Genomic DNA, 15474 nt, shown 5'->3' with positions numbered 1-15474 from the left:
CTGATAAATAATTCTGAAGTAGTTTTATGCAATTGCATGTTGGCATGGAGGCACTGCCTCCATCTTCAGTTTATAGAAATGATACCCTCCTTCACATGCAAGCTTGCACCCTACTGCCGTACGTTCCCAGTTTACACATTCTAGTCACTTCTCCTAATTCATGCTGTATTATTTCTTCTCCCACCTCTTGTTTCTCAGTTCATGGTGACTTTCTTCACCATCTTCTCTTTCATTTAATTTATGAGGCAATTGTGTTCTCCACCCTAGTTCGTTTCAGTACCAACCCTTTTCTTTAAATTATTGATTTTGAAAAACCCCAGCTATAATTGTCTCTTTTATCAGTTACTGTGTTTTGTATTGTACCTGCATGGCTTTAGTTTTATGAAATATATGGATGTGTATATGAACTTTGTGAATTTGATGTTTGATAGTTGGTCAGAAATGGCAGCCTGATTTCATAGAACTTCCTTATAGTTTCTTTCTTAATTGACTGTTTTCTATGTTGGAGGAAGTGAGGATTGCAGTGCTGGAGATCAGAGTTGAGTGTGCGGTGATGGAAAAGCACAGCAGGTCAGGCAACATCCAAAGAGCAGGAGAATTGACATTTCGGGCAAAATAAAGGGCTAATGCCCGAAACGTCGATTCCCCTGCTCCTCGGATGCTGCCAGACCTGCTGTGCTTTTCCAGCACTCCACACTCGACTGTTTTCTATCGTGACTTGATTTGTATTAATTTGTTTCAAAAATCTGGGACATATCATCTGACCACAATTAGGAGAATAATCGAGTTCATCTGTCTTAGAAAATCACTGTGAGGATGGCCCAGAAATCTGATTGCTAGCCGGTTCAGTTGTACATTTTGTTACATTTTTCCAGTAGAAACAGAAAATGTGAAAGGTGACAGGACAGCCAGTTTGTAAGAACTGTGATAAGTCTACATAACTTGAACACTTGCAACTCTCAATGTTGATAATCAGTAGCAACTTTTGAGTTGAGTGGATTTACTTTTATCAGTTCCTCAGTAAAATTATTAAATGTACAGCAAGGCTCCTGTTCAGATTCTCAGTACCTGTTTTTTCCTTTTAAACAGGTGCCTTGTTCACATCCTGCGAGAGACAATGGTGAAATGCTCTAAAATCCGATCTTTTGACAGTACCAGATTGCTTGATCTCTGCCGCCATGAAGTTCGCTTTGGTTGTAACAGAGAGGATGAGTGTTTCTATGCGCACAGTTTGATAGAACTGAAAGTCTGGATGATGCAACATGACACACGTACGTTCAGTGATACTGGAGAGTTTTTTTTCCTTTTGAAGCCTGCTAATTCTGTATTCCACAGACGTTATCTAACTGAAATGAAGATGCAACAAAATTGGAATAGCAATGGGCCGGTTCATTCACCCTCTAGCTCAGCATGCTAAATATTCAGCATCCATTCGGAGTAATCTTACTTTCCCCTTTATCCACAGGCCCTCTACAGTCTGAATCTGGAATTTGTAAAGTTTCTTTCCTCAGTCAAGTCTGTATTCACTGTGTTGGGTGACAACCCATTCCATCGTGATTTTGTGATATGACTTCTCTTAGACTGTAAGCTGAAGTGTTTCCCTGTGATATTTCCTCTGAGTAGCTTCTCAGTTGAGATCAGAAGTTCGCTGTCCAGAGACTTGTGGGGTCAATTTATGTTCAGGCAAATGGATTAACTATTCCAGAGATTACTTTGGGCCTGTAGGGAACAGCATTTATTGTGGTGGGTGTAGACTAAAGATTATTTATAACTTTTTAAATGCACCTCCCTAAATGTACTATTTTGTCTTATTTTCACTTCTGATTTGCAGACTGACATCGTATCTGTGTTATAACACCGTCCTTAGGAAATACTTGTAATAGTGAGGTATAAATTGTCTTGATAAATCCTGGGAATTATTATATTAATGTAATTAATGGAGGAACACCAGCAGTAAATATACATTTCTTTGCATTGTAAATCTTTTCTGAACCCTCTCCAATAATATCCTTCCAATAGCAGGGTGACCAGGACTGTACACACAGTTATTTTTGAACAATGTGTTGAGATCAAACATCATTAACAAAGGAGCATGTGTTTTAAGTTAAATGACTTTACCAGTTATCTCTTGAGTCAATTGCTAAGTGCTTACACAGTAGGTGTTATGATCTACACAGAAAAAGATGGTCAGGGCCAGAAATAGATTGAGTTCAGAAGAAGAAACAAAGTTATCCTAGAAAAAGGGCAGTTTGTTTATGTGTAAAATCTCCAGACTGAGAGAATTTAGTTTGTAGAAGTCTCCAGGTTGTAACAGTTTGTGGAAGTCTCTCTCCTCAGTCTCAGAATTGAGAAAACGAAAGTGTCTACGCCATGACAGCTGGAAGGGGGTCTCTGGGCTGTCACAGCTGGAAGGGGGTGTCTGGGCCATTGCAGCTGGAAGGGGGTCTAGGGGTCACAGCTGGAAGGGGGTCTCTGGGTGTCACAGCTGGAAGGGGGTCTCTAGGTGTCACAGCTGGAAGGGGGTCTCTGGGCTGTCACAGCTGGAAGGGGTGTCTGGGCCATTGCAGCTGGAAGGGGGTCTCTGGGCCATCACAGCTGAAAGGGGGTCTCTGGGTGTCACAGCGGAAAGGGGGTCTCTGGGTGTCACAGCTGGAAGGGGGTCTCTGGGTGTCACAGCTGGAAGGGGGTCTCTGGGGGTCACAGCTGGAAGGAGGTCTCTGGGGGTCACAGGGCCATTGCAGCTGGAAGGGGGTCTCTAGGTGTCACAGCTGGAAGAGGGTCTCTGGGCCATCACAGCTGAAAGGGGGTCTCTGGGTGTCACAGCAGAAAGGGGGTCTCTGGGTGTCACAGCTGGAAGGGGGTCTCTGGGTGTCACAGCTGGAAGGGGGTCTCTGGGGGGTCACAGCTGGAAGGAGGTCTCTGGGGGTCACAGGGCCATTGCAGCTGGAAGGGGGTTTCTAGGTGTCACAGCTGGAAGAGGGTCTCTGGGGTGTCACAGCTGGAAGGGGGTCTCTGGGTTTCACAGGTGGAAGGGGGTCTCTGGGTGTCACAGCTGGAAGGGGGTCTCTGGGGGTCACAGCTGGAAGGAGGTCTCTGGGGGTCACAGGGCCATTGCAGCTGGAAGGGGGTTTCTAGGTGTCACAGCTGGAAGAGGGTCTCTGGGGTGTCACAGCTGGAAGGGGGTCTCTGGGCCGTCACAGCTGGAAGGGGGTCTCTGGGTATCAGCTGGAAGGGGGTCTCTGGATGTCACAGCGGAAAGGGGGTCTATGGGCTGTCACAGCTGGAAGGGGGTCTCTGGGGTGTCACAGCTGGAAGGGGGTCTCTGGGGTGTCACAGCTGAAAGGGGGTCTCTGGGTGTCACAGCTGGAAGGTGATCTCTGGGTCATTGCAGCTGGAAGGGGGTCTCTGGGGTGTCACAGCTGGAAGGGGGTCTCTGGGGTGTCACAGCTGAAAGGGGGTCTCTGGATGTCACAGCTGGAATGGGGTCTCTGGGTTTCACAGCTGGAAGGTGGTCTCTAGGTGTCACAGCTGAAAGGGGGTCTCTGGGCTGTCACAGCTGGAAGGGGTGTCTGAGCCATTGCAGCTGGAAGGGGGTCTCTGGGCCATCACAGCTGAAAGGGGGTCTCTGGGTGTCAGCTGGAAGGGGGTCTCTGGGGGTCACAGCTGGAAGGAGGTCTCTGGGGGTCACAGGGCCATTGCAGCTGGAAGGGGATCTCTAGGTGTCACAGCTGGAAGAGGGTCTCTGGGCCATCACAGCTGAAAGAGGGTCTCTGGGTGTCACAGCAGAAAGGGGGTCTCTGGGTGTCACAGCTGGAAGGGGGTCTCTGGGTGTCACAGCTGGAAGGGGGTCTCTGGGGGTCACAGCTGGAAGGAGGTCTCTGGGGGTCACAGGGCCATTGCAGCTGGAAGGGGGTTTCTAGGTGTCACAGCTGGAAGAGGGTCTCTGGGGTGTCACAGCTGGAAGGGGGTCTCTGGGGGTCACAGCTGGAAGGAGGTCTCTGGGGGGTCACAGGGCCATTGCAGCTGGAAGGGGGTTTCTAGGATTCACAGCTGGAAGAGGGTCTCTGGGTATCAGCTGGAAGGGGGTCTCTGGGTGTCACAGCGGAAAGGGGGTCTATGGGCTGTCACAGCTGGAAGGGGGTCTCTGGGGTTTCACAGCTGGAAGGGGGTCTCTGGGGTGTCACAGCTGAAAGGGGGTCTCTGGGTGTCACAGCTGGAAGGTGGTCTCTGGGTCATTGCAGCTGGAAGGGGGTCTCTGGGGTGTCACAGCTGGAAGGGGGTCTCTGGGGTGTCACAGCTGAAAGGGGGTCTCTGGGGTGTCACAGCTGAAAGGGGGTCTCTGGATGTCACAGCTGAAAGGGGGTCTCTGGATGTCACAGCTGGAAGGGAGTCTCTGGGTTTCACAGCTGGAAGGGGGTCTCTGGGGTATCACAGCTGGAAGGGGGTCTCTGGGGTATCACAGCTGGAAGGGGGTCTCTGGGTGTCACAACTGGAAGGGGCTCTCTTGCGGGGTTGGTATCACAGTTGGAAGAAAGTCCCTGTGCAGGATGGGCCATCACAGCTGAAAAGCATCAGTTTAGTAAGAAATTATAGAGGTAAGATAGGAGTGATCCTTCTCTGGGATTGAATGAATGTAAAGGGAGAAAAGGTAATCTTTTTTGCTGTTTATCAGGTCTTTCTAAGTTGTCTTACAGGTAGTTTGGGTTTTCCCCTCTTTATGTTTAATAAACTCATTTTATGTTAAAAGAACGTTAGCAGCCTCATGAATATGTTCAGTGACTAATCACAGTAACCAAACTGTAAAGACTTTATGATAAGAATGTAATGGATAGGAATAGGTCCTTCAACCCCTCAAGCCTGCCCTGCCAATCATTAACAACATGGCTAATTTGTCCTCAGCCTCAACTCTTCTTTCATGCCAGGTCCACACAACCCTCAAATTCCTATTACTTCAAAACTACCTACGTCTTTTTACATACTTTCAGTGATATACAACACTCTGGGGTGGACAATTTCAGGCATTACTACCCCATAGGAGAATAAATTCCAGTGCATCTTAGTTTTAAGTGTGTGTCCTTTAGTTCGAGATTCTCCCACTAGTAGAAACAACTTTTCAATATCTACCTTGTCAAGAACCCTCAGAATCTTGGATGTTTCATTAAAATTACCCCTCATTCTTCTAATCTCTTACTGAGTAAAGGCCTAAGCTGTTTTTAGCCATTCTTGATAAATCAAGTATGATCTTCATCGACCTAGTGAATCTCGTTTGAACTTCCTCCAGTACCAGTAAATCCTTAAACATGGAGACCAAAACTGTTCACAGTACTCCAAGTGTGACTTGCCAACACCTTTTGTAGTTGTAACTGTTTTAAATCTTGGAACCCTGGTAATGAAGAGCAAAATTCCATTTGCCTTTATATTTACTTGTTGCACCTGCATGCTAATGTTTTGTGCTTCATGTATAAGAACAGCCAGATCACGATGTACTTCACTTTTCTGGGGTCTCTCTCCATTCAATCCTTTTGATACTTCCTACCATAGTGCATCACCTTACACTTTCCTACGGCAAAATCCAATTGCCAAATTTTTACCCATATTTTTCAACCTGTCTATATCTCCTTGCAGATTTCTTACGTCCTCATCACATCTCTCATCTATTTTCATACCGTCAACAAATTTGGATATATTTTACTCTGTCCCTCCTCCAAATCCTTAGGGCGGGACTTGTACACTTAAGGGAGTGTTGCTGATCAAAGAGACCTTAAGGTGCGGGTACATAGTTCCTTGAAAACGGAGTCGTGGGTAGACAGAGCAGTGAAGAAAACGTTTGGTACTCTTACGTTTGTTGGTATTGAGCATAGGAGTTGGGAGCTGTATAGGTTATTAGGCTACTTTTGGAATAATTGCATTCAATTATGGTCTCTCTGCTATAGGAAAGATGTGAAACTTGAAAGGGTACAGAAAAAGATTTACAAGATTTGCCAGGACTGGAGAGTTTGAGCTATAGGGAGAGGCTGAATAGCCTGGGGCTGTTTTCCCTAGAGCGTTGGAAGCTGAGGGGTAACCTTAGAGAGGTTTATAAAAACATGAGGGCCATGGATCGGGTGTATAGTCAAGGGCTTTTCCCCAGGACAGGGGAGTGCAAAACTAGAGGACAAAGGTGAGAGGAGAAGGATTAGGTCCCTTTTAAGGGACAACTTTTTCATACAGAGGGTGATGTGTGTATAGAATGAGCTGCCAGAGGAAGTTGTGGAGGTGAGTACAACTACAACATTTAAAAGGCATCTGGATGGCTATATGAATAGGAAGGGTTTAGAGGGATATGGACCAAATCCTGGCTAATAGGATTAGATTAATTTAGATTGATCTGGCCAGCATGAATGAGTTGGACCAAAGGGTCTGTTCCTAGTGGCACTCTTTTTTTTCCTTACCACACCTTTGAAATCTGAAAAAGATTCATTAATCCTGACTCTGACTTCTGTGTGTTAAACAAACCCAGTACATGTTGAGGATTACTGAGAATCACCCCGTTACTGTGAGGTTCTATCTTGTGCAAAAATCGTTTATGTGGCACTTCATTGAATCCATATATTCTACTTCTACCTGTTCCCCATGTCAACCCTCCTTGTTATATCCTCAAATAGCTCTCTTAGCCAAACATAATTTCTTTTTCATAAACTATGTTGACTGTGATTGCATTGTGCTTTTCTAAATGTCCTGCTATTTGTTCCTTATTAATAGACTAGTATTTTCTCAATGACAGATTTTAAGCTGACTGGTCTATAATTTTCTGCTTTGTGTCTCCCTCCCTCCTTGAACTTTGGAAAACTGCTAATGCAATGCCCATCAGCTGAAGTCCTCCTGGAATCAAAACAAAATATTTTGATCAATGCATCCACAATTTCTGCAGCAATTTTCTTATAATCCTTGGATGCAAGCCATCAAGTCCTGGCATTAGTTCCCATCACTTTATCATGAGGGACAAAGTATTTGACAGAAACTGTTAGAAAACCTTCCCTTCCATGAGCACCTTGCTTATGTGTTATCCTTGGGATGTTTTATAGTGTCGTCTTCTCCCATGAAGAGGGATGCAAAATATTTGTTTGTTATCTACCATTTTGCCTGTACTTTGTTATTAATTTTCCAGTCACATCCTCCACTTGCCTTATCTATTGTAATTCTTTGATATACCTGTAGAAGCTCTTGTTTGTTTACATACTTCTTGGCAATTTACTTTCAGAATCAGTTTCCTTCCCATTAATTATTTTAGTCATCTCCCGCTTGTTCTTCCAAAAAATAAGTCCTAATTCTCTGGCCTAGCACAAGTTTTAGCCACTTTGTATGCCTTAGTTTTTGATTAATGTTCTCCTTGACTGCCTTTGTTAGTTACATTACTCGTCCTACTCATCGAGCCCTTCTCTTTGACTGGAATAAATTCCTGCTGAGTGCTATGGAATATTTGCTAAAGTATCTGCCACTGCCAATCCATTGGCTTATTTTCTCTGCCTACTTTAGCCAGTACTTTCTTCATCTCTCTGGCATTGTCTTTAGGCTTCACTGTAGAATCTGACCTGTCAGGTATTACTGTGAGCTGGGACCAGAACAGTTTGAATGGCATTCGTTAACATTCAAAATTTCTTGTTCGCAAATTTGTTACAAGCAAGTATTACTTTGTAGTATCCCCTACCAAAGTAAATTTTACTTTGAATTATTTAAGTTTGATAGATGTATTTATACATTTCTATTATTGTTATACAAAATCCCTATTTTAAAAATCTGAGACAATATGGCTCTAATAGACTTGATTTTAGGAAGTTTACAAAGAAAAACTTGCATTTATGTAGCACTTTTCATGACCACTGAACAACTCTAAGTGCTTTTTGCCTATGAAGTACTTTTGACATGCAGTTGCTGTTATAATGCAAGAAAATTGGCCGCCAATTTGCACACATCAAACTCCTATAACGACCAAATAATATGGTTTTGTGGTGTTGATTAAGGGATGATTGTTTCCTAGCATACTGGGTTTAATTCCCCTGCTATTGTTTGAAATTATCTGTGTAATCTTTTACATTGAGCCGGGGGTGTCGAAGCTCCAATTTAACATGTATCCAAGATGGCACCTCTGCGATGTAGCCCTCCCTCGGTACTGCACTGGACTGTAAGTTGCATTATTGTGCTCAGGCCCTAAAATAGAACTTGAAGCTGGACTCTTGCGATTCACAGGCATGAGGGCAACCAACTGAGCCACACACTGTGGTGCATGGACTTGGGAATGGAGCTTAAAGCAGTTGCAAAAATCAGATGTCAGACATGTTTTATGTCTTGAATATATTTGTGTGTTTAAATATTGAATTTATTTTTAAATCACCAGATATCTCTCATGAAGCAATTGCTCAGGAATCAAAAAAGTATTGGCAGAATCTGGAAGCTAGTACCCAGTCAGGACAGGTAAACATCTTTTACATATGTTTTTATACGTAATTCAGGTTTGACCAGTCTGCTGTTTGATTAGTATATTCCAATGTTTGATAATTCCTCAGGTGCTGATTAAAGAAAAAGGCCTTAAAAGCTTATTTTGAGTTCTACAAATGCATTTGCTAATATTCTGGAAGCTACTTTGATGCCCATATCCTGACAACCCCTGAATGCTACCAGAAAAATAGCAAGTTGTTTGGTTAAAGCATTCTCTGAATTTGAGTGGTAGTTAAGTACAAGGAACATTTTATTACAACTTCACTGCAGCAGAAAGATAATTGCACAACAGAAGTTTTATGGAAAATTGATATAGTGCTGAAATTCATTGAGTATTCCTTGACATGGATATTGATTTTCTAAATGTGAGTTCAGACAGGGAAATTGATTTGGGTAACATTACAGTGTTTAAAAACAGCAAGTAAGTTATTTTCATTGATTGAATGAAATGTAGCTCTCAAAACTGATAGTGGACAGACCTATTCAGTCCTAAATGTGCTAGGATTGAATAAGAATTTACAGATTGAATTACTTATCTAACTTACCTGAGGTTAGCTACTATATTTTGTGTTGCAGTGTGCCTGTGTCTTATATTTCTGTAAATGGTACGTGAATACCCAGTATAGACTTAGGAGTAGAAGGCAAGGGATAATTGTACCCAAACACAATTCTATGTCAGTTTATTCTGGATATTTTGACTTTACTTTTAACAATTTCCATTTTTAAATTCATGTATCCACATTCATGAGATTAAGCTATGTTTACAAATCGCCTTATGCATAATTCCCATCTCACATACAAAAGTGATTTTCTGTCTTTTTCTCAGCTTTTGATCCAAGATCTGCTCCAAGCAAATCCAATTAAAGGCATATTACAAATTAAGCTGAACAATTGCTGAGTGAACAGCACAGTTCAGATTTAAAGAAACACGCATGTCTAGAAAACCAAATGCCAGCATTCTGTGTTAAATTATCAAACCATAGGACTGCTCATTCATTAGAGAGAGACAACTGGTGGTGGTTTAACCTGAGGGTCACCACACCTCAGGTAAAGGGAAATGTTGAGAAGGAGTTTATTAATTTATTTAAAAAGACAAAAGTGTCATAAACTGTTGTTCATCAGAACTTCATTACTGTTAGTTACTGGTATTGCAGTCAGACTGATGTACAAATTCCAGAAGTTCTTCAGCTGGTGCGGGAATTGAACCCACTCAGTTGGAATCACTCTACATTGCAGACTATCTGGCCAGCCTACTAAGCTAACTGACCTCCATTCTCTCTTTTAACCCCAGAGTAATGATTTATTGTACCAGTTATCCAGTTGGAATAACCATTGTTCCAAGTTTTCTAGCTCTGGTACTTTGTAATTTATTTAAAAAGACAAAAGTGTCATAAACTGTTGTTCATCAGAACTTCATTACTGTTAGTTACTGGTATTGCAGTCAGACTGATGTACAAATTCCAGATACTATTTGCATTGTTGCAGACCTCTAACTTCTGAAACTTAGCTACATACTTGGTGTCTGAAAACATGCAACTTTCAAGTGCTTGTTCCAATGTTAAACTTGGTACCTTTGTGATCTGCACTAGTGTGATATCCACAGAACCCTGTTTCTACATGGCATTCGTGTTGTCAAATCACTATTTTTGGGAGGAGTAAAGTAGAAGTGAGCAGGGTATTGCAAACATGTCAGTGACAGTCATGATTCAAGTTTGAATGTTTTGATGTGGTAATATGTAGGATTGGAGCCAAGATTAACCAGCGTCAGAGATGTAAATTACTTTACGGTTTACTGGAATCGAGGTCATATCTTTCCACTTTGAATTTATTCAGCAATGTCCTTCAAAACAAAGCTCCTTGAGAATGGAAAATAATCCCAACTGTGTCTCTTTACCAAAACCAGTCAGAACAATTGGAAATTATTCCTCTCTATATGTTGACAACCATTTCAGCACCAAAGTAGAGAAAGTCAGCCAATCCATCACTTTTTTTGCTATATGCTACCTGGTGTTGAAGGTACCTATCCTAACCCTATTTCCCTTTATCCTATTCTCATATTTTTCTTTCAATGCATTTCTGAGCCTAAAATATAAAAAATAAAATATCAACCCTTATTAAATTGTTCTATTTTCATTCCTAGCGAGTTTTGAGAAGTTTTTTTAGCTCAGGTTGAAGTTCTGGATGTAGGTTTGTTCGCTGAGCTGGGAAGTTTGTTTTCAGACATTTCATCATCATACTAGGTAACATCTTCAATGAGCTTCCAAATGAAGCACTGGTGGTGTATAGCCTGCTTTCTATTTATATGTTTGAGTTTCCTAGGGTTGGTGATGCCATTTCCTGTGGTGACATAATTTCCTATGGTGGTGTCATATCCTGTTCTTTTTCTCAAGGGGTGGTAAATGGGATCCAAGTCAATGCGTTTGTTGATAGAGTTCCGGTTGGAATGCCATGCTTCTAGGAATTCTTGTGCATGTCTTTGTTTGGCTTGTCCGAGGATGGATGTGTTGTCCCAGTTGAAGTGGTTTCCTTCCTCATCCGTATGTGAGGATACTAGTGAGAGAGGGTCATGTCATTTTGTGACTAGTTGATGCTCATGTATCCTGGTGGCTAGTTTTCTGCCTGTTTACCCAGTGTAGTGTTTGTTACAGTTCTTGCAAGGTATTTTGTAAATGACATTAGTTTTGCTTCTTGTCTGTATAAGGTCTCTCAAGTTCATTAGCTGCTGTCTTAGTGTGTTGGTGGGTTTGTGGGCTACTATGATGCCAAGGGGTCTGAGTAGTCTGGCAGTCATCTCTGAGATATCTTTGACATAGGGGAGAGTGGCTCGGGTTTCTGGACATGTTTTGTCTGCTTGTTTGGGTTTGTTGCTGAGAAATCAGCAAACTGTGTTCATTGGGTACCCGTTCTTTTTGAACATCAGCTGGCTACAAAAGGACATGACCCACTCTCAATAATATCCTTACATACGGATGAGGAAGAACACCACTTTGACTGGGACAACACAACCATCCTAGCACACGCACGCAAACTCCTAGAAGCATGGCATTCCAACCAGAACTTTATCAAGCACATTGATTTGGATCCCATTTACCAGCCCCTGAGAAAAAGAACTGGAAATGACATCACCATAAGAAATTATGTCACCACAGGAAATTCAAACATATAAATAGAAAGCGGGCTACACCACCAGTGCTTCATTCAGAGGCTCACTGATAATGTTACCTAGTATGGTGACGAAATGTCTGAAAACGAACCTTCTGACTCAGCGAGCAAACCTATATCCATTACATTCCTGTCATGTACCTCTTGTAAATAGGTGAGTGGCTTACCAGCTAATACAAGTGTGTGGAAGGAGGGATCAAACTAGCTGTAGTTAAATGATGGATGTCACAGAGTAATTGCAGGCAAGCTACAGTCGATGTGTGAGGATGGCACAGGACAGACCAGCGAGGCATGCTGTGACAACAGATCCCCCAGCAGAAGTAGTTAGGAGCTGAAGCAGCATTTTTCAGCTGTCAGTCAGAAGACTATCCTTCTGACCAATCTTCCACAGAGGAGATAACTTATACTTGGTGCCTTGTTTCGCCAGCACATACATGATCTGGAACTGAATGGTACTGACTCCATTCTGTGCTTTATGGTGTTTATACACTTGCACTGTATAAATTAATGTCTGTTTGCACAAGTCAGTAACTTTTTGTTAACTGGATATTACCCATAAGTACCATTCTACCAATGAACAGTGCATTTCTCAATTATAGGTAATCAATATAGAATAAGGAGTAGCAGCTTTAAAAGAGATGAGTAGAAATCACTCAAGGAATCGTGCTTCTGTGGAATTAACTGCCACAGAATGCGATGGACGCTGGGAAATTGAGTAAACGTAAGGAGATGGGTTTTTAATTAGTAACTGGTTTGAAGGGTTATGGAAAGTTGGCAAGAAAGTTGAGGCCAAGATAAGATCAGCCAGACTCGAGGTGCTGAATTGCCTATTCCAGCTCCGAGTTTTTATGTTCTTAATGCATAAAATGTGCAGCTTTCAAATTAATGCAAAGTAATAATCATGTTGACAGTAACGAAAGCCACTGCAGTAATATTTTTTCCACACTTTTGGACGGATGTCCTTTTGATTCAAGATCATATTGCAGTTCAAAATCTATCATCTTATTATAGCATTTCAGACCTCTCCTCATACAATTTAAGGTGTATTGAAAAAGTTGATTGTCATGAGCAGTCTGTAATAAACAGATTTTCTCCTTTTAAGGTACCTCTTAGCATGACAAAATCCAGAAACCTCAATTTAAAGCTCAAATTTGTGTGTGGACAGTGTTGGAGGCATGGGCAAGTCAGCGAGCCAGATAAGAACCGAAAATACTGCAATGCTAAAGCAAGACACCCGTGAGTAGCTAAACCATCCATTCAGTCAAATGATCAGTATTCCTGAAGCACTAATAATCTATATTAAGTGACTGTAATATAGCACCACAGACATCTCTATAATGGTTGTTTTTGCTGATTCACTCCTAATGCACAGTATGTTTTGTATCAAGCTATGAACAGCCACTTAGTTGAATTTTAAGTGATCAACTGCTACAATTTCGGATGGCATGGCGACTCAAATTTTGGCACTGCAGCTTCACAGCGTCAGGAACCCGCGTTCATTTCCACCCTCAGGTGACCGTCTGTGTGGAGTTTGCACGTTTTCCTCGGGTCACCATGGGTTTCCTCTGGGTGCTTTGGTTTCCTCCCACAGTCCAGTGATGTGCAGGTTAGGTGAATTGGCCATGCTAAATTGTTCATTGTATCCAGGGATGTGGAGGCAGGTGGATTAGCCAATGGGAAATGAGGATGACAGGGATGGGGTAGGGGATGGGTCTGGGTGGGATGCTTTTCGGGGGTGGGGGGGGGGGAGCGCAGACTTGATAGGCCAAGTGGCCTGTTTCCACACTGAAGGGATTCTGTGATTAATATGTTTCAATTCAGCATTTTTAAGCAACTAAGAGTCTCACAAAGTTCATAAAATCTTGAGCATACAATTTAGTTATTGTTATTTTGCTGGTTGCAGACTTGCACAATGATACATTATTCTACAGCAGCAAATTTAGGACTGCAAATGGTACCCACTGTAAGACTTGCCATTGCCTGTTTATTATCAACAGTATTTTGTACTAAGTGTTGCTGAAAGCATGCAGCACAGAAAGTGGCGTATTCTCTGAGTGAATATCTCTTCAACCCGATCTGATTGAAAGATTTTGAAAATAGCAGTTCAGTATCGAGAACGAAGTTAGAATGAAATTCATCGTCAAATCTGATGCAGAAAGAAGAATTGAAACAGAAAATGAAGATTGACTTAAAATTTAAAGAAGATAAATTGAAAGAATAAGTAGAATAATGGTCTTACAAAAACATTCAACTGAAGGAAAGCAATTCCATACTTGTGATAGTTAATTTTCAGTGCCACTGGTTGTCTGACAGTAATTAATACTTAAAACTAAAAGAATACTTTGACTTGAGAGTACTTGACATAATGTTACAGTTGTATAGGACTTTGGTAAGGCCACATTTGGAATACTGCGAATAGTTCTGGTCGCCACATTACCGAAAGAATGTGGATGCTTTGGAGAGGGTGCAGAAGAGGTTCACTAGGATGTTGCCTGATATGAAGGACGCTAACCATGAAGAGAGGTTGAGTAGATTAGGATTATTTTCATTGGAAAGACGGAGGTTGAGGGGGAACTTGATTGAGGTCTACAAAATTATGAGAGGTGTAGACAGGGTGGACAGCAAGAAGCTTTTTTCCCCAGAGTGAGGGACTCAATTACTAGGGGTCATGAGTTCAAGGTGAGAGGAGAAAAGTTTAAGGGAGATATGCGTGAAAAGGTCTTTACGCAGAGAGTGGTGGGTGCCTGGAAGACATTGCCAGCGGAGGTGGCACGATCGCGTCATTTGCGATGTACCTAGACAGATACATGAATGGCCAGGGAGCAGAGGGATACAAATTCTTAGAAAATAGCCGACAGGTTTAGCTGGAGGATCTGGATCGGTGCAGGCTTGGAGGGCCGAAGGGTCTGTTCTTGTGCTGTAGTTTTCTTTGTTCCATCTTCTATGCAAATTCAGAATTTTCGTACTGCTCATTGTGTTTGAGTTGAAGCCAATGAGATGTTTTTTTCAGGTGAACCTAACAGCAGTGTATCATATTACTGCAGTAGCTTTTTCATTTCCATACTTGTCGAGTATCTGGCCTCGTTTGTGGTCATTGCATCATTTGCATCTAAATAATGATTAGGGTAACTAGTTTCACCACTAGTTTGGTTTCTTCGCCCTGCTGTTGGTAGCAGCTTTTGTGTTTTACAAACAGAGTAATGAGATTTCTCCTTGAACATGGACCCATGATTCTCATCTGTCCCATCTTGCTGTGTGAACATTATTTCAGTTTCGTCGTAAACAATAGGCAGAGGCCAAGTTATTTTTTTAATATTTACCCTATAATGACACCATTTATGAATAGCTTTAATATTAGTCATTGTGCAAACACTCTTTTTGCAATGGACAGATACTACTGCATGGGAGACATTGAGTTCACATATGATAACCTTCTGTACTTGAAGTGTTATATTAACTTTTTTTAACTATTTAAAGTTGGACCAAAGAACGTCGTGTGCTACTAGTGATGTCCAATGAGCGTAAGAAATGGACAACTATACGTCCTCTACCATCAAAGAAACCAATTCCACAGCAATTTGATGTAAGTGTTTGGAATAATGTTTTTGAACAGTATGTTTTCGTTTTAAGTATATTCCCAGTTGAACCTCCTTTTGTAACTCTCTTTCAGTTATGCTTGCATATAGCTAAAGGAAAGAAATGTACATACACCGGGCTTTGCTCATTTGCCCACAGTCTTGAGGAAAAAGACATGTGGACCTATATGAAAGACAGTAACAGTAAGTGATAATTCAAGCTTTGTTGTCTCTGCTTAAAATGCAAAGTGACTTTGAAACC

The 15474-nt window shown here is 42.0% G+C and overlaps 1 protein-coding gene across 6 annotated transcripts in view; it reads left to right on the top strand.

Moving 5' to 3' along the window:
* Positions 1–15474, top strand: part of zc3h7a (zinc finger CCCH-type containing 7A) — a 111776-nt gene that overhangs the window by 89810 nt on the left and 6492 nt on the right. For all 6 annotated transcript variants that reach the window (XM_087997687.1, XM_087997684.1, XM_087997682.1 and 3 more), the window contains 5 exons: positions 1090–1271; positions 8375–8451; positions 12740–12873; positions 15115–15220; positions 15308–15416. In XM_087997687.1, the coding sequence (XP_087853813.1) occupies positions 1090–1271; positions 8375–8451; positions 12740–12873; positions 15115–15220; positions 15308–15416 (608 nt within the window). The remainder of the gene's footprint in view (positions 1–1089; positions 1272–8374; positions 8452–12739; positions 12874–15114; positions 15221–15307; positions 15417–15474) is intronic.

The sequence above is a fragment of the Chiloscyllium plagiosum genome, unplaced genomic scaffold (genome assembly GCF_037043375.1).
Source record: "Chiloscyllium plagiosum isolate Xiang-an unplaced genomic scaffold, Cpla_swu_hap1 HiC_scaffold_20, whole genome shotgun sequence".
Classification (NCBI taxonomy): Eukaryota; Metazoa; Chordata; class Chondrichthyes; order Orectolobiformes; family Hemiscylliidae; genus Chiloscyllium; species Chiloscyllium plagiosum.
This window is presented reverse-complemented; position numbering and strand designations above follow the sequence as displayed.